This window comes from Cetorhinus maximus, chromosome 5 (genome assembly GCF_964194155.1).
Source record: "Cetorhinus maximus chromosome 5, sCetMax3.hap1.1, whole genome shotgun sequence".
NCBI classification, from domain to species: domain Eukaryota; kingdom Metazoa; phylum Chordata; class Chondrichthyes; order Lamniformes; family Cetorhinidae; genus Cetorhinus; species Cetorhinus maximus.
In genome coordinates, this window is record NC_135883.1 from 57,246,611 (window position 1) to 57,266,256 (window position 19,646).

A 19,646-nucleotide genomic window follows, 5' to 3' on the forward strand; every position below is an offset into this window, starting at 1 on the left:
CCACTATGTCCAATCTACTTCACGCACTTTTGCTCTCATTCCTTCCCCTCCCTCCCAGAACAATGGTAAGATTCCCCTCATCCTCATCTTCCACTCCAGCCTCCATATTCAGCAGATCATCCTCTGCCATTTTCACCAGCTCCAATGTGATGTCACTACCAAACACATCTTCCCCTGCTCTCACCTTTCGGCTTTCCAAAGGGACCATTCCCTGTGTGATGCCCTGGTCCACTCCTCATTTAGCCCTAACACCCCCTCTGTTCCCTATGACACCTTTCTGTGCAAGCACAGGTGATACAACACCTGTTCTTTCACCTTCTCCCTTCCCACCATCCAAAGCCCCAAATGCTCCTTCCAAATAGTGATTTATTTGTGCTTCTTTCAATTTAGCATATTGTATTTGCTGTTCACAATGTGGTCTCCTCTACACTGGGCAACCAGTTATCCGTTCTGTCCACAAGCATGATCCCGTGCTTCTTGTAGTTTTTGATTTTAATTCTCCACCTTACTCTCATTGTGACCTTCTGTCATTGACCTGCTACAGTGTTCCATTGAAGCTCAACACAAGCTCGAGGACCTCATCTTTCATCTCAGCATTTTGCAGCCTTCCGGACTCAATGTTGAATTCAACGACGTTAGATCATAATCTCTGCTGCCATATTGTTCAATGTTTTTTTTTCTAGTATGCTTCTTTATCCCTTCATGTTGCATTCAGGTGGCTGCTATATAGTCATTCATGACTCATCTGGACAAAACCTTTGTCCCTTTACCATTTTCTTTGTTCTTTGCATCATGAAATCTTTTGTTGGTTAATCACTTCTGCTCTCCACCCTATCACAAACCTTCCCTTTTGTTCTTTCTGCCCTCTTCTCCCTTTAACTGTCTTAAAAACTCTTACATTTCTATCCTCCTTCTGTTCTGATGAAAGATCATTGACCTGAAACGTTAACCCAGTTTCTCCCCATTGATGCTGCCTCACCTCCTGAGTATTTCCAGCAGTTTTTGTTTTCATTTAAGAATGTAGGGGTTTGCTAGATCGCCATTGTAACTGTTCTGAGTTATCGTGTGCTGCGATTGCCAGCAGTTTAATCCCAATTTGGCTGATGAATTGACTGCTTGTCGACCCCAATACAGCCAGCTGTTGTAGTAACTGGCTGGGAATTTCCTTCAGTGTTTTGTGGGCTAAGCATTGTAGAAGGTGGGCAGTTTGAAACTTTCTCTGATTAAAGTTAAAATGTTGATGAGGGAAAAAACTGACTTGGGCTACAAGAAAAGCATCCTTTGAAAACAATTACAAACATACATATGAAATAGGAGCAGAAGTAGGCCATTCAGCCCCTCGAGCCTGCTCCACCATTCAATAATATCATGGCTGATCTGTTTATGTTTCGAATTCCACATTCCCATTTACTCCCGATAACCTTTGATTCACTTGTCTAACAAGAATCTGTCTACTGTTATGACATGGCAGGTGGTATTTGCTGGGCGGATCAAATCCCAAAGGGAAACTTGGTCAGGCTATGACAATGATTTTGCAATTTGTATTTATTACGAGTAGGTATGTGTACTGAAGTCAGAAGTAAAGATTCCACTACCACTTTTGGAGATTTTAAATATTAAATTAAAACATTTATTAACAAAAAAGAAAACTTAAACATACAAGATTACAGTTACAACATTTCCCAAAAGATTTTTTACCTAGCTGGACTCACAAATACAGCCTTTCTCAGGCAACAGTCCCAATAGATTCTCAATCAGTGAAACATCCAGTAATATTACCGCAAGGCACTCGCTGTTGCTATAAGGGAAGTATTTTACATGCTTCTCTTCCCTTTCACGCGACAATAGAATTCCAAGGTTTGCAACAAAACCTTGCTCTGTAACAAGGAAGCACTTCTCTGGAGTGGCTAGAGGCTGTTTTCCACAGGTCTGTCTTAGCACAGCCTACCTTTCAAGATCTCACATGGCTACTCACCTCATACATCTTTCAATCTTTCCTTAAATATATTTCTCCCCTTTTATCTTTTAAACCCATTTTTCTTAACCTTCTTTTGAAAGTTACCTTTCCCAGAATCTAAAAATCTTTCATGTTGTCACTATAGCCACTACTTTCAGGAAAAGTAAACTTGATAACTTTGCTTTATTTATTTATGATCTTTACCAGTTGTAAAACTTCCTGTTATGTCTTTTTGAAATTCAACAGCTAAAAATTCAACTCCTTATCTATCTCCGTATGTAAATTCCTATTCACGCTGTATCTACTGGGATTCCACCTTAGCTCGTCCACCTCCACTTCAAAATGCATGCTTTTACACCTAAGACCTTTGATGATGTAAACCTTGCAGTTTGACTGTCTTCAGTCTAATTAAATTAGTCAAAAACACCCAACATACACACAGTCCCCACAAGCCTGCTCCACAGTATCCCACAGTAATATTGAAAAAAGTGATATTTTCTTTACACCAACTTCGTCTTAAAAATATTCAATGACCCTACCTCCACCACCTTCTGAAGCAGGGAGTTCCAAAGTTGCACAACCCTCTGAGAGAAAACTTCCTCCTCATCTCTGTCCTGAAAGGGTGACACCTAATTTTAAAACAGTGCCCCCTGTTTCTGACTCACCCACAAGAGGAAACATCCTTTCCAGGTCCACTGTGTCGCTCTCTGATACTGTCCCTCTACTTGCCCCCTACTCAATAATTCCTTCTCTTTCCCTGCCTATTTTTACCACTTTTCTTCTGTTTCCTGCTGCTCTCTCTTTACATTTGCTACGCTATTGTTCTGTGTATGCACTTCAGGGTCAAATTTGATGTAGGGCAGCTAACATGAGACTATTGAATTATTCATCCTGCCTCGAGAGGTTCAAGCAAAATAGCTTTTTAACTTTGAAGACATCATCTCGTTGGCACAGAAATTATTTTATAGATAGCTGACGTGAAAGTTCACAAGATGCAATGATTGCAGTAATTGGGCAGAAAAGAAGAGACCTACAAATGTAATTTCTTGCATGTAACTTCAAAGGAAAGGACTTTGGGTTGGAACCTATTTCTAAGGATCTTCCTCATCTTCCTGGTCTTTTTTGAAAAATTCTCCCTTTGCGGCATCACAGTTGAAGCTGGATTAAGTGGGATGCTGAGCTTTCCCAGATATGCTGCCAGTCTACCCTCCATAGTGGATAGACATTATGCCTAAATTTTGTAGTGATATGAAGTATGTGTGTATATAGGAGCTCGCGAGCAATATGCCTACATGGAGTGCCAACCGGCCACATTTCCAGTACAGCAGTTACTGAGTCAAAATTTCTAGCCCAGAGTCTCTTCTCCAGTCATCCCCTGTTCAATAAGAAGGAAGCAGCTTGAAAAGGTTGTGTAAGTGATGATAAGATAGGAGAAGAAACCAAAATATATTACAAGTGGAAGGCCCAGAAACACCTGATCTCGATCCTGGTACAACAGAGCTGATAACGTTGGGCTAGATTTTGCTTCAAAGCAGAGCTTCAAATGATATCTGCTGTTAGTTTAACTTGCCCTGGGTGCCTTTCGGCTCAGAGATTTTGGCCTCTAAGTTACTGAAAGTGTGATTATGATAGTGGCACAGTGAGTGAAACCGAGCATCTGGGATCTGAGTGAATAGACCAACTAACAGGATATCTCCTTAACCAATAAGAGTTAAGGATTGAGAAATAACCAGAGGAAGGACTGAGAAGGAGAGAGTGAATTAAAGGGAATTAATTCAATGCCAGATCAGGTAAAAAAAAGAGGGAAAGAAAGATTGAATTGAGAGAGAGAGAGAGAGAGGGAAAAGAGACTGAAAGGAAGACAAGAACTAAAATCTCCTAAAGAAAGTTTAGAACCTGAAGGAAAGAGGCTCACTCAAAGTGGTTAATTTTTGGTGTTAGAGAGGTTGATTGGCAGTCATTAACACTTATTACATCATTAAAAGGTACTTACACTAAAGATTAAATACCAGATGCAGATGTATTTTGTATGCACAGAACAAATAATGGCAATTTCACACCTTCAAAGCATGTCACAGGTGAGGCAGATGGTGAGATGCCTTTTCTCATGAGCTAATGGCCAAATGGCATAACTGAGACAGCAGCTTTTGGATATTTACATTTAACCATCCATCTGTGCCTCACCTGGAACTGCTGTACCATTTATCAGTAAACAATGGTGAGTGCCATTAGCCTTACCATTATTTTGACAGCTAAATTGGGCCCATTATTTACGGTGGAAGTACAAGCCTCGATTAGCTTTTAACCTCCACAGCTGAAGGTGGGCAGAGGTAATGTTTGTGCTCCTGTTGTCAGTCTGTTTGTCTGTAAACAATATATCTCAAAAACTAATGGGTGGATTTCAACTAAACTTGGGCCTGAGATTTCAACTAAACTTGGGCCTGAGAGCGGCCAGGGAACGGACCCCTGATTGCAATTGGCCCCCGGCCGTGATTTCACACTGGCTGACCAATTAATGGCCAGCCAGTATGAAATGTGCGCTGAAAAGCTCAGTGCTGCTGGGGTGGGGGTGGGAAGAGGACGGGTGAAGAGGACATCACCATGGGCACAAGTGAGCACTGCGAGAGAGCTCCCGGAAGGCAGACAGCTTCCTTAGGGAACTGCACACCTGCAAATAATGAAATAAAGCTGTAAAAACTGGAAAAGAATGTCCACGAACCACAATCAAGCACCTGAATGGATACCTCATAAAATTGCTGTCCCCAGATATTTATTTTTATTTTATTTCCAAACAGAAATTTCATCCTGCCCTTGGATGAGGTTTAATGAAAAATGCAAAGGTCGTCTGGCTGATTCGCCCGTCCACCAACTGTTAGGTTGGACAGGCCACAAAAAATCGTTGATAATTGAGCCGTTGATGGGCTTCATTGCCCGCTTGTTAGCGGGTACGCTTCCGACTTTTGTGCGCACCTACCGAGCGAAATATAGTGTAATGATGTCAGGGCGCTCGCCCAACGTCTCGCGCGATCTAATGTCATTTTGGGTCGGAATGCAAAATTCTGGCCTTGGTGTGTGAAACAGTGTGGCACAAGGAAGAATTTTTTGGTGAAGATACCGATCCAGATTCTGGAATATTTTAAAGGATCCGTTAACATTAGTAGATATGGTAAATTGACTTTTTTTAAAAATGTTGTGGGTTGTTTTATTTACAATGTTTGTGATTGCTTTAGAATGTTGTGGATTGTCTCAGCTGCAGTGATCCAACTTATCACAGCTGTCAAAATGTGAGCAGTTTTCAGAGCAGGTTGTTGGATGTGGATTGGCCTGAAGCCCCCTAAGTGCAATGGAAATTCTTAATAAAAAGATTTATTTTTTCAGCTTTGTAGTTATAGAGCATCAACTTGGCAGGGAAAAGAGCTGCATAATTGTAATAAAGTTAGATTAAGACAGCGAGGCGGAGGCATACACTCTACTGAATGCCCTCTTCACTTTTCTCACTATTTGTTTAGGTGCAATGTAAAAACTTTGCCTCTGTTTTGCTGCAGTCATATCATGGGGCACAGCTGCCACAACATTCTTTTTCCAGTATGTTTTTACAATTTGCACAATTCTAGTTTCTATTTGTTATGTGTTTTGTAGGTAGATGGGACTCCATTATCTGAAAGTCCAGAATCTTTCCCTAACAGAATAATTTAATTTCAGAAGCATCCAGCAGGGGACTTGCCCATAATGACAGCATTCCCTCCAAAAAAAGTCCCCTGTTGAGTGCTCAGTATTTCCAATATAGAGGGTGTGGCAATGCTGCTGTGTTACTTATGATGTACAGCTGGTCCACACTCAAACAAATTTTGTACAGAATATTGTGATGCAGTGAATGCAATGAAATTTCACCTCAGGATGTAGGTTCATATCCAAACCAACCTGAAAGTTATCTTACAAGGCCAGCTTTGTGAAATCAATCCCACAGTGAGAAACCTCAATTGTCAGAGCTATACATTTGAAAATCATGGGAGACATACATATATAAAATTACATGCAAGGGTCCTATTTGAAATGAACTTTAGCAGTCTCAATTCTATTCCTAATAAGCTGCAAATTTATCAAGAAATAGCTTATAGCTAATTACTTTAAATTAAATACATATTTATTAAGAAGTATAACAATTTAATTTACATCTAAATGTTAAAAGCAACTTGTAAAGCAACTGTAATGTAATATTCTTAATCATCTGATTTGTATATTGGAAGTTTTTTGTTTAATTCTTTGAATTTTTTTTGTCCACATTGTTTTAGATACTTACAAGTGATCGGGATATTCTTCCTCCTGCAATAATATAATATCCATTCCAATACTGGATTTTCTGCCATCATTTTGATATTGATGGGAAATTTAGGAAAACTGGGAGGGGTCAGCGCCTTGCAGATCTGCTTTGTTCTAAACTAATTCTCAATAAAGACCTATGATAATAGGGATAGACAAAGGTGTCCCCTAATGCTATCCACCTGTGTCTTAATCTGAGTTTCAAGTTTACTAACAGGATTGAGAGTTGGTTGGGGTGCACCATCTCGTTGAACTCCTTCTCCTGATTTTCCATTGCCATCTTCAGTGTAATCCACCTCTCTCATTAAAATATTAGTACATTCATTTTATTTGTTAAGTTATAATTGAATCTCAAGGATTGCAGTGATTCAGCAATACATTGGCTGTTGGATTACTTATTCTGTTAATAACATCACACTCAGATGTTTTAAATGGTCATAAAGCAATCTACCTTTGAATACCTTGAACATTAGGACCTGCTAAAACCAATATTTTGTCATTTGGCCTTATTACTTTGGTTATGACCAAGAAGTTCTGAAAGCATTCTTTCACTGTTAAAACACTATAAAAAATTGAGCAAATTTCAATAATCAAGGACCAAATTTTGTGAGTTGGTAGCAACAAAATTGACAGGAGTGGATAAAATATTACCCAGGGATACGAAGTTGGAGGAGTTCCATCCTGAACAAGCTAAATATTAACACTGCCCTTTTTAAAAAAAAATCATTCTCTGCATGTGGATATTGCTGGCAAGGTCAGCAATTTTTGCCCATCTTTAATTGCCCTTGAGAAGGTGGTGAGCTGCCTTCTTGGACCACAGCAGTCTGTTTGGGGAAATTACTCCCACTGTGCTGTTAGGTAGGGAGTCGTAGGATTACATCCCAGAAATGATGAAGGAAAGGGAATCTACTTCTTAATGAGGATAGTGTGTGACTTGGAGGCGAACTTGCAAGTGGTGGTGTCCCCATGCATCTGCTGCCCTTGCTTTTCTTAGGTGATAGAGGTCACAGGTATAGAAGTTGTCTTTGAAGGAGCCTTGGCGATTTTTTGAAGTGCATCTTGTAGATGGTACATTCTGCTGCCACTGTGCTGGTAGGGGAGGGAGTGAATGTTTAATGTGGTGGACACTTTGTCCTGGATGGTGTCAAGCTTCTTGAGTGTTTTTAAAGCTGTACTCATCCAGGCAAGTGGAGAGTATTCCATCACACTGCTGATTTGTGCCTTGTAGACAGTGGAAAGTCTTTGGGACATCAGGAGGTGAGTCACTCATCAGAATACCTAGCCTCTTGATCTGTTCTTACAACCACAGTAGTTATGTGGCTCTTCCAGTTAAGATTGATGGTGGAGGGATTAGATGATGTTAATGCCATTGAATGCCAAGTCGATGGGGTTAGACTCCCTTCTATTGGAGATAGCTATTGCCTGGCATTTGTGTTCGCAAATATTACTTTCCACTTAGCACAAGCCTGAATGTTGTACAGGTCTTGCTCCATATGTACACGGACTGCTTCGTTATCTAAGGAATTGCAAAGTATACTGAACAATATGCAATTATCAACAAACATCCCATTTCTGACCATCTGATAGAGGGAAGGTCATTGATGAAACATCTGAAGATGGTTGAGCACAGGGCACTGCCTCAAGGGACTTCTGTAGTGATGTCCTGGGGCTGAGATGGTAGGCTTCCAACCACAAACATCTTTCTTTGCACTAGATCCAACTCCAGCCAGTGGAGAGCTTTCTCCTGATTTCCATTGACTCCAATTTTGCTAGGGCCTCTTGATGCCACACTTAGTCAAATGCTGTCCTGATAGAGGGCAGTCACTCTCACCTCACCTCTTCAGTTCAGCTTTTTTGTCCTTGTTTGGATCAGGGCTGTAATGAGGTCAGGAGCTGAGCGGTGGGATCCAAGCTGAGCGTCAGTGAGCAAATTATTGATGAGGAAATGCCACTTGATAGTACTGTCAATGACCCTTCCATCTCTGTGTTAATGATCGAGAGTAGACAGATGGGAAGTAATTAGCTGGATTGGATTTGTCTGGTTTTTATGAACAGGACATACTTGGTCAATTTCCTACTTTGTGGTCAACTGTTCTATATCTGATTTGAAAATTCTTGGTGCTGACTCTAGGGGCTGGATTTTCACTACCGAGGTAGATAACCTGAGTATGGCATTTTCCGACTCAGCAGGTTCCCCTTGGTTTAAAGGGCCCCATTAGACCTAATTTTTGCTCCAGGGAGGCAGGAATGAGATGGGCCCGCTGACCACAGAAGCAGATCATAGGCTTCGTAGGGAGGGTGCCGAGTAGGCTGGTTCGATGGCCTGCCTCAGTTCTTTGGGAATTTTTCCCAGGTGTTTTAGAAGCTTTGAGGCCCTTTTGTCCTCACCCCTTAACCACCCCACCCACTCCCCATGCCGCCTCCATGCCAACTTAAGCCCCTCACCCACCTACCCATGGCCGCTCATACCGCCATGGCACCTCCATAGCCACTTACCCAGTATTCACCATTGGCAGTCCTCAGGAGCCCATGGTGATGAAAAAATAATACTTCTAACAATCTAATACAGCTCTCACTCATACCACTCATACACATTTGATAGTGACAAAAACTACCATTCAAGAAACCCACTTAAAGCTTCAAAATCTCCTTAAGTGGTTCATCTCTTATAAAAGCAAACAAACCTATTCAGACATCACATCAAAGACAGCTAATTCTTTAATAGTCTCTTTAAACCGCAAATCAAACTGTGACTTCAGCATTACAGGTTGAGGCCCTTGCAACAGCCAAAATGGGGTGTTGAACTCAGAACTAAGTCCAGATGTCCCTGCTGAGTTTGAATTCCCCACCTGGGTGAATCATGCCCTTCCCCCTTCTTCCTGCTGTAAGAATTGGATGTCAGAAATGGGGATTTCGGCCTCTGGGTCCCGCCTACCATTTCTAAAGGTCTGCAAACTCTTGCCGTCTCCACTAGAAACTGGCCCTAGGTGCCTGAAATTCTGAACAGTAACATCCCTCATTCAATAGGTACAAATACCATGTTTTAAAAAAAAAATGAATGTATCATTTACCCCTGAATCTGTTATACGAAGCAGCATGCAACTAATGTAACCCTCTTTTCTTTTATTATCTTTGTATTCTTGGTGCTTGTTGGATACTAAAATGGTTTTATTTTACTTTGTGCTCCTTTCCCTCTGTTTCTTTCTCCTCGCAGGTCACTCTCCACCACATGTCCTCTTTCAGCTTGGAGGGCAGGACGACCTGGGTCGGGGACCTCTCCATGACTGCTGTCACTGTCACTCTGTGATTGACTGGCGAAGAAGGTGCAATTCAGGTGGGGCATCGACCTTTTCTTCCTCTGTTCCCTCCTTATTCATCTCATTTTGTTTGGTTGATAACACAGAATGTACTGCACAGAAACAGGTAATTTGGCCAAACAGGCCTGTTCTGGTGTTTTCCTCTACCTGACCCACTTCTCACCCCTCTTCACTTAATTCCAGCGGCATAACCTTCCATTCCTTTCTCCCTCAACTGCTTACCTAGCTTCCCCTTAAGTGCATCTATATCAATTGCCCCAACTACTCTGTGGAAGCAAGTTCCCCATTCTAACCACTCTCTGGCCAAAGAATTTTCTGCTTAATTCCTTATTGGACTTATTAATGAATATCTTACAATTATGGCCATGGGTTTTGGTATCTCCCACAAATGGAAACATCTATTCCATGTCCACCGTTAGCTTAAAGTTGCAGTTTAGGCTTAATGCTCGTCTTCTCTCCCCCTCCACCATCCCCTTTTTATTTTGTTACTTGCTTAAGAGCGCCCCTCAATCCAGAAGGAAAGCTGGAACTTACTCAAAGGTTTCTGAGCACAAGTAAAATAAAGTCCAATGAAAAATCATCTTGTACAGAAAGAATTTGCTTTTGAAAACTCTGCTATATTTGTCAATAAAATATATGAGTCCAGTGCTTATTAAGTGCCATTAACCTCTGAACCCTTGGTAACAAAAACTCCTTACAAGCTTGACCAGCTAAGATGCATGGTTTTGTATGACAAGCTTGCTTGAGACTTGAGTTTATTATTAAGTTCTTATTGTTACGTACTTGGCGTAAGAAATGGCGATCAGGCCCATGTTCGGTTGCAATGTAGGTAATTTACAGCTTGATTGTTTGGACAATAAGCTGACAGAACAATGGCTCTGCCAGCTAATTGCTTAAGTGGTCAAGCTGAAAATTACCCCATTTCTTTTTTACGGGACTCAGTCCCATCTATCTCCCCCACTTCCAACACTACCTCCTCCACCCCCCAACTCAGCTTGAAGAACACATAGCCAATTTAGGAATTCTTTGCAGAAACATAGCCAATTCCGGAATTTTTTGCAGAAATACCTCTCTTATCTTTTACTGCAATTGGGTCAGGGGCCAGGAGGCCTCAATCTTACCTTACTTTTTGAAGGTGTCATTCTTCATTATTACCTCCAGGATGTTCCACAGGTTGATCACCCTCTGAGAAAGCTTTCTAGTAGGGAGTCAAAACTCAGCTATTTCAGATATGAGGTCTTGGCTGACCAGAGGTGACAGATCCTCCAATTATTCTATTTTCAATTGGCCCATAACAACAATTCCGGTCTATTCAGTAGAGTAGAGATTTAAAGTAGTTAGAATTTTGTACGTGTGAAAATTGTTTTTATCTGGTAAAATGAACATTTAAACTTATAGAGGCTCCATTCATTTCAATTCATTTACCAGGTATTTTGAGCTGGTTTGTGTTAGACACTAAAGATCACTACTGTTCAACTGTGACATGTTGCTATTCAGAGCTGTGGGTGGATGACGTTCTTTTTGTACTTGAATAGATGATGCTGTGTTAGTGCTTACATTGGGCCAATTTGCATGGATTCCATAATTATGGTTTAGAATGAATTTAATGAATAAATATGATAAGTAGTTATTACAACTCATTTACTTGCAACCATTGTTGCTTCTGCAATTTTTGCATGATTGAATCATCAATGACTAACTCTGGAATTTTCCAATGTCTGCTGCACATGCAATTAGATCATTCAGTTAGATCATGGATGATATGTATCTTCTTCAGACAGACTCCAGTGCTGCAGTCCATAGAAGAGACTCCACTAGTTCATTGATATTAGGTTATTACAAACTAAAAAAAAAATGTATCTTCACTCCATCTATCCATTATGCTTAATCATCTAAGCATCCTCATACACAGTAATGATGGAGTCCAGCATGTGAGTGCAACAGACAAGACTGAAGCTTTTGCAATCATTATTAGCCAGAAGTGCAAAGTGGATGATTGGTCTCCTCCTGCGGTCCCCAGCATCACAGGTGCCAGTCTTCAGCCAATTTAATTTACACCATATGACATCAAGAAGCAGCTGAGTGCACAGAATACAGCAAAGGCTATGGGACCCAAAAACATCCCAGCTCTTGTACTGAAGACTTGTGCTCCAGAGCTAGCCAGGCCCCTAGCCAAGCTGTTCCAGTCCATCTACAACTCTTCCATCTACCCAACAATGTGGAAAATTGCCCAGGTATGTCCTGTCCACAAAAAGCAGGAAAAATATGTTATGGCTAACTATCACCTACTCTTAGTCACCAGCAAATTGATGGAAGAAGTCATCAACAGTGCTATCAAGCGGGATTTATTCACGAATAAACAGCTCAACATTGCTCACTTTGGGCTCCACCAAGGACCCCTTGACTCCAGGCCTCATTGCATCCTTGGTCCCAACATGGACCAAAAATTTTAATTCCAGAAGTGAGCTGAGAGTGACTGCCCTTGACATCAAGGCAGCATTTGACCCGAGTGTACCATCAAGGAGCCCTAGCAAAATTGAAGTCAATGAGAATCTGGGGAAAACTCTCCACTGACTGCAGTCTTACCTAGTCAAGAAAAGATGGTTGTGGTTGTTGGAAGCCAATCATCTCAGCCTCAGGACATTGTTGCAGGAGTTCCTCAGAGTAATGTTATAGGTAGGCCCAATCATCTTCAGAGACACCATCAATGGCTTTATCACTAGGTCAGAGTGGGGTCGTTCACTAATGATTACACAGTGTTCAGTTCGATTCACAATTCCTCATATAAAGAAGTAGTCCATGTCCGCGTGCAGTTACACCTGGACAACATTCAGGTTTGGCCTAATGGTGGCAAGGAACATTCACACTGCATCAGGCCTTTACCATCTCCAACAAGAGAGTCTAGCTACTGCACCTTGGCATTCAATGGTATTACTGTTGCTGAATGCCCCGCACTCAACATCTTGGGGACACCAGATAATTAACTGGGCTAGCCACATAAATACTGTGGCTACAAGAACTGGTCAGAAGCTGAGTGTTCTCTGATATGTGTCTGACCTCCTGACTCCCAGTGCCTTTCCACCTTCTACCAGGCACAAGTCAGGAGTGTGATGGAGTACTCTTCACTTGTTGGGATGAGTGCAGGGATGAGTGCAGTTCCAACAACACTCAAGAAACTCAATACCACCCAGGACAAAGCAGCCAACTTAACTGGTGCCTCATCCATCATCTTAAATGTTCATTCTTTCCACCACCAGTGATAGTAGTTGCACTGCAACAACTCGCCAGGGCTTCTTCATCAGCCCCTCCCAAGCCCCTGGCCTCTACCACTAGAAGGACAGGGGCAACAGTCACGTGGGAACAGGGCCCACCTGCAAGTTATCTCCGGAGACACACAGCATTCAGACCCAGATTTTCATGGCGTCGTGGAGACTCCACGCCTTAGCCAAAATGGTGCTGGGACCCTGGGTCCAGAAGTCCTGCCCCCATTTACAACAGATTCTATTTTTGCTGGTAGGGGAAAGGGGATGGGATGTGATTTACGCAAATGGGAAACCCGAACCCAGCAGGACCATTTGAACTCAGTGCAGAGTTCAAACGCACCCCATTTTTCAGGAGTTTCCTTACAATTTTTGTATGTAATGTGGATAAAAGGTCTGTGGAAGTTATTGAAATCCCCTGCTCTTTAAATAAAAAAAAACTTTTTGTGTCTGAGTTGAAAAAAATCAGTGCTTGCAATCTCCATTGCTGCTTATTGACGTAAGCCTGAGTGCTGTCATTATACTATTATTAACTGCTTGACTGCATCCACATCCTGTCATTGTCACAATTGGATGCCTGTAAGTCCACAGTTTGATTCACAGTTCCATTAATACAAATGTTAGATTTAATGAGGGGTTAAGTACTTGAAGGGATTTAAATATATTGAATGGGCTTTTATCAGTGAGTTTTTTTTATATGGTGAAATCTGTGTTTGATACTTAAGGCCTTATTTTATTTCATCTCAGCATGGCTCCTGAGGTCTGCCCAAGGTGGATGCTGAGTGATTTAGCTTGGAGGGTGTAAGAACAAAGGGTGGTGGGTGGCGGGCATGGATTGGCATAAGTTGGCATTGGGCTCTAAGGGACCATGGGAATTGGTAGAGGGACATAGGTTGGCATGGAAGGTATGAGGGACCATAGTGGAGTGGGCAGAGGGACATAAGTTGGCATGGATGAAGGGCCATGGGGGTAGGTAGAGAAGCATGGGTTAACATGGAGGATATGAGGGGCCATAGGGGTGGGTGGGGGCATGAGTTGGCATCGATGGGGCATGGGAAGTGGGTGCGGATGAGGGGGCGTGAGGGGTGAGAGCTGGGCTTAATAACTTTTATTACAACTGGGACGAAGTCACAGATCACTAATGTGGGCCCTACAAACAGCCTGCTACAGCACTACACAGCCCGACTGGTTGCTTCCGAACTGTTTCCGGCAGTAGCGGGCCCAACTCCAGCATGCACCTGCCCGCTTCGGACAAAAATTCATCCATTTGGGGCTGTTTTTAATGAGGCAGGTGATCCAAGCCAGGAATTTTCCCGACTCTGCGTACCTGCTTCGGGAGTGAAAATCCAGGCCTCAGATCTGGAATTGTATCACCTTGTCCTTCACTGTCATTGGTTCAAAATACTGGAGCTCCCCTCCTAATAGCATATGGGAGTACTTTCATCATATGGATTGCTTAAAGGCACTTAAGGATGGGCAGTAAATGCTGTCCACGCCAGGAACATCCACATCCCATGATTAAATAAAAAAAACCTTGCCTAGCAAAAATCTGTTAATAAAAGCAAAATACAACAGATGCTGGAGATCTGAAAAAAAAACAAAGTACTGGAAATAATCGGCTGGTCTGGCAGCATTTGTGGAGAGAGTAACGGAGTTAATGTTTCGAGTCCAATATGATTCTTCTTTAGAATTGTTCCGAAGAAGAGTCATATGGACTTGAAATGTTAACTGTATGTTTCTCTCTCCATAGGTGCTGCCAGACCTGCTGAGTTTATTTTCCAGCACTTTCTGTTTTTATATTAAAAATCTGTCAATCTTGGTTTTGAAACTGTCAGTTGACCTAATCTCAACAGTTTCATGGGGGGACTGTTCCAGATTTCCACTACCCTTTGTGTCAAGAGCTCTAGTTTTAAGATTATGTCCCCAGTTCTAGACTTGCCCACAAGAGATAGTTTCCCTATGTCTTTCCGATCAAATCCTTTAACCATCTTAAGCACCTCAATTCGATCAACCCTCAGTCTTCTATACTCAAGGGAATACAAGCCTAGTCTATGCAAGTTGTTATCATAAGAAGGTTGTAAATACATTGGAGGCGGCAGTTCAAAGGAGGTTTACTAGATTGATACTGATTTACTAGATTTGTCTACTGCATTTGCTGCTCCCAATGTGGTTTCCTCTACATTGGAGAGACCAAACGCAGACTGGGTGACCGCTTTGCGGAACACCTTCGGTCTGTGCGCAAGCATGACCCAGACCTCCCTGTCGCTTGCCATTTCAACACTTCACCCTGCTCTCATGCCCACATGTCCGTCCTTGGCCTGCTGCAATGTTCCAGGGAAGCTCAACACAAACTGGAGGAACAGCACCTCATCTTCCGATTAGGCACTTTACAGCCTTCGGACTGAATATTGAGTTCAACAACTTTAGATCATGAACTCTCTCCTCCATCCCCACCCCCTTTCCGATCCCCCCTTTTCCAATAATTTATATATTTTTATTTTCCCACCTATTTCTATTATTTTTAAATGTATTTCCATCCATTGTTTTATCTCTACCTTTTAGCCTATTTCGATCCCCCACCACCCCACCCTCACTAGGGCTATCTGTCCCTTGCTCGTCCTGCTTTCTACCCTTAATGTTCCCATTAGCACATTTCTTAGCTAATATCACCACCGTCAACACCTCTTTGTCCTTTTGTCTATGACATCTTTTGGCAATCTCCACCTATCACTGGGCCTCTATCCAGCTCTACCTTTCCCACCCCACCTCAAACCAGCTTATATTTCACCTCTTTTCTATTTTTCCTTAGTTCTGATGAAGAGTCATTCGGACTCGAAACGTTAACTGTATCCCTCTCCGCAGATGCTGTCGGACCTGCTGAGTTTTTCCAGGTATTTTTGTTTTTGTTCTAGATTTCCAGCATCCGCAGTATTTTGCTTTTATTTTACTAGATTGAAACCTGGAATTAGTCTTATGAGGATAGGTTGGACAGACTGGGCTTGTTTCCACTAGAGTTTAGAAGAGTGAGGGGTGATTTGATTGAAGTATACAAGATCCTGAATGGTCTTGACAAGATGGATGTTGAAAGGATGTTTCCTCTTGTGGGTGAGTCCAGAACTAGGGGGCACTGTTTTAAAATTAGGGGTCTTCCTTTTAGGACAGAGATGGGGAGAAATTTTTTCTCAGAGGGTTGTGTGACTTTGGAACTGTCTGCCTCAGAAGGTGGTGGAGGCGGGGTCATTGAATATTTTTCAGGCAGAGGTAGATAGATTCTTGTTAGGCAAGAGAATCAAAGGTTATCGAGGTTAGATGGGAATGTGAAAATCGAAACACAAGATGATCAGACCTGCTTTTATTGAATGGTGGAGCAGGCTTGAGGGGCTGAATGGTCTACTCCTGTTTCTATTTCTTATGTTCTTAAAGCACGAGATCTTTCAGATTATAAAAAACTTTGTTGAAGTGGGGAATCCATAACTAGGGGCAGGATTTTTCGCTCAGCAGCGGGCACGGACCCGACATGCCCGAGCGTGAAATAGCGTGTGGTGATGTCGGGCGAGCATCCCAACATCATTGCGCATTTGCATGATAATTCGGTCAGCGGGCGTGCGTAAGAGTCGGCAGCGTGGCCGCCGACAATAAAGAGGCCTATTAAGGCCATTAATGTATTAATTAACCTGGATTTTTTGCTGCCCGTCCAATGTTACGATTGTCGGGCAGGCGAATTGGCGAGGCAGCATTTGGATTTTTGAGGAAACCTCATCCAAAGGGTGGGATGAGGTTTCCAATATTAATTTTTAAAAAATGTTTGGGCAAAATTTTTATAAATTGTATGTTTAGGTGTGAGTCCAATGTATGGACAATTATTTCTGCATTTTAAAATCTTTACTTGATGGTTTTAAATTCTTCAGCTCTCTGAGGCAGTTCTCTGCCTTCAGGGAGCTTTCATCATGTGTTCCCCCGCGTCAACTTCAGCTATCGTCCTCCTCCCGCCGCCACCCTGGCAGCGCTGAGCTGTTCAGTGCATCTTTCATGCTGGCTGGCCATTAATTAGCCAGCCAGCGTGAAATCGTGGCTGGGGGCCGATCGTGGGCGGCGGACCATTTCCCCGCTGCTCCAGGGCCCGCCTACTGCGCCCACCCGACGACCTCAAAATTCTGTCCTAGGGATCATATATATATATGACGTATTTACTAATAAATCCAGTAGGGAATTCTGGAGAAACTTCTTTACTCAGAACGTCATTGGAATGTGGAACTTGAAACTACAAGGAGTATTTGAGGCAAAAAGTGTAGATGAATTTAAGAAGAAGCTGGACAAACACATGAGGGAGAAAGGAACAGAAAGATAGGTTGGTGGGGTTAGCTGTAAAACGGTGGGTGGAGGCTCATGTGGAGCATAAATGCTGAGTTGACCTGTTGCGCTGATTCGTCTGTTTCTATCATATTACATAATAATTTAACTCTTTCAGTCTGTCATGAGGCTATGTCCCTTTAATTTTGAAAAAAGTTTTTTCAACTTTCAACCAACTGGAAATTTTGCAAATTGAAATGAGACAGAACAAACTACTTAAAAATGCAAGGCCACCTTTCAAGGTAAAGGTGAAAAAGGCAAACAAGACACCCTCAGGGGAATGCGAAGGGAGGAACATTTCCTAAAATTCAAAGATCCATTGAATCCACTGCCTAAGGAAAAGACATTATTTCAATAACCAGCATTTTGCATTTTAATGACTGCCACAGACAGACCCACCCAAAACTCCTTGGAAATACACAATGGGCGGAATCGTCCCATATTTGCACAAAGTGCAGGAGGGGGCAGGAAAAAGGACGTTTTACCCGCCGGTTTCAATGGCGGCTTTTTGCGCCATTTGATCCCTTTCCCGGTGTGTCCTGCCTCATTAATAATGCATTCCTGGGAAACACACCGGGTCGCTGGTGGGGCAGCTTCTGATTTGACCGCCCCACCATCACCTCAGGCCTTCAGTAATTCGGGTGCCATATTTAAAGGTCACCCCTGCACAGAGCTAGCTCTCTTTAAGGCATCAGAAGCTGCTGGAAAGTCATGGCTGCCAAAGGGAAGAAACATGTTGCCCCCAAATTTATCGACGCCTTACTCGGGCGCCTAATGGATGCTGTGGAGGCCTGCATGAAGTCCTCTACCCCTGCTCTGTCGAAGACCAGAAAGTGTGGTGACAAATCCAGCATGGGAGGCGGTGGCAGTGGTGGTCAGCGCAAAAGAGGGCAGCCACCCAGTGCCAAAAGACGATGAATGATCTCCTCCGTTCCGCCAGGGTAAGTCACTCTTCTCATTACTCTCAACTCACACACCCATCACACATCCACAGGGATCTCACTCACTGCCAGTTCAAGGGACTTCACCATTCACTCTCTCTCACACACCATCATCTGCCCTGCGGATCGTGTCCTCATCCCATCCAAGGCACAACTCACCACCCACACGTGCCAGGCATCCTTATCGTCATGGCCTGAGAGGCATCCTGCTTACACTCTCTCCATCTGTATTCATGCAGGACAAGCTGACAAAGATTGCAGACTGGTGGAGGAATGCCTAAAATCAAGGTCCTCACAGATTTTGAAAACAGAGTCATCCAGCCGGCCGGTGACGATCTGGACCATTCCTGTGCTAACAGTGAGGTTGGCAGTGCTCAACCAAGTGAGGATCCAGCAGTGCAATATCCATCAGATAACCATGATGTGAGTGAGTTCCCCTGTTCTGCAGTCCCCTGCCATACACTAATTCTTTCTCCTTGCTTTCGCAGGCTCATCTGGAAAGCAGCCGAGGGAGTCCACGAGCCAGGTCCTTGACTCAAGCCCCGAGGACACTCCGGAAGATGAATCTGATGACATCCAAATTAAAGGCCTGTCACAGCGCTCACCCACACCCTCCACCAGTACAAACACACACCTTGGTGAGACCTAGTTCTAGAGTAGCCTCAGGGCCACAACCTGGTGAGCACATTGCACAGCAGGCAGCGGCAGGGACTTCCCAGGTTTCTGGCACTCGGAGGACTACTGGAGGCCAGAAATCTGCTGAATCTGAGTCAGCTGAGGTTTGAAAGTCAACTTTACTAGAAATCTACTAGTGAACTGAGATCTCATAATAATTGCAACATCTTCTGCATTTGACCGCATCCATGAAACCAGCTCATCCATATCTGCCTCAAGGAAAATTATGCATACTTAACCGTTTATACTTTTAATGCTTTTTATTGGACTCACACTTCCCTTATTTCTGATACCTGTGTGTGAGACGTGTTTTTATTATCTTTTTTCTCGGGTTTAGTGGTTAATAAATCTGCTCTTTCTTTAACTGAAAAAAACTGTTTGATTGGCTCCTTATTGCTCACTGCATAAATAGTTAAGTATATTCTGAATTGGGAAAAGGCATATCCTCGTGAAAAAGAAACTTAAAACCTTTATTGTGACCAACCGAAGAGGCTGAATAGAGGGGAATCAGTTCACTCTTTCTTACTTGGTCATGACAAATCCCAGTATCATTCTGGTGAATATGTACCTCACTCCTTCCAGAAATATATATATTATGTCCTTCCTAAGGTGTAGTGTCCTAGGACCTACACAGTACAGTAAATAGGGTCTAACTAGATCTTGTACTCATTTTCCAACTAAATTAACAGATTCCCAAGACTTCACAACATTGTCCAAGAACTCTCGACTGCTTTATCAGTCATAGTTATTGCCACTAAAAGAAGCTGAGAGCAAGATTATCATGACACATTGATTTCACACATCAAGGGCCATAGATAAATTAGCG

At 42.7% G+C, this 19,646-nt stretch overlaps 1 protein-coding gene across 2 annotated transcripts in view; it reads left to right on the forward strand.

Annotated features, from left to right (window-relative positions):
• Positions 1-19,646, forward strand: part of LOC144680659 (uncharacterized) — a 256,221-nt gene that overhangs the window by 168,984 nt on the left and 67,591 nt on the right. For both annotated transcript variants that reach the window (XM_078541891.1, XM_078541890.1), the window contains exon 3: positions 9,492-9,611. In XM_078541891.1, coding sequence (XP_078398017.1) covers positions 9,492-9,611 — 120 coding nt within the window. The remainder of the gene's footprint in view (positions 1-9,491; positions 9,612-19,646) is intronic.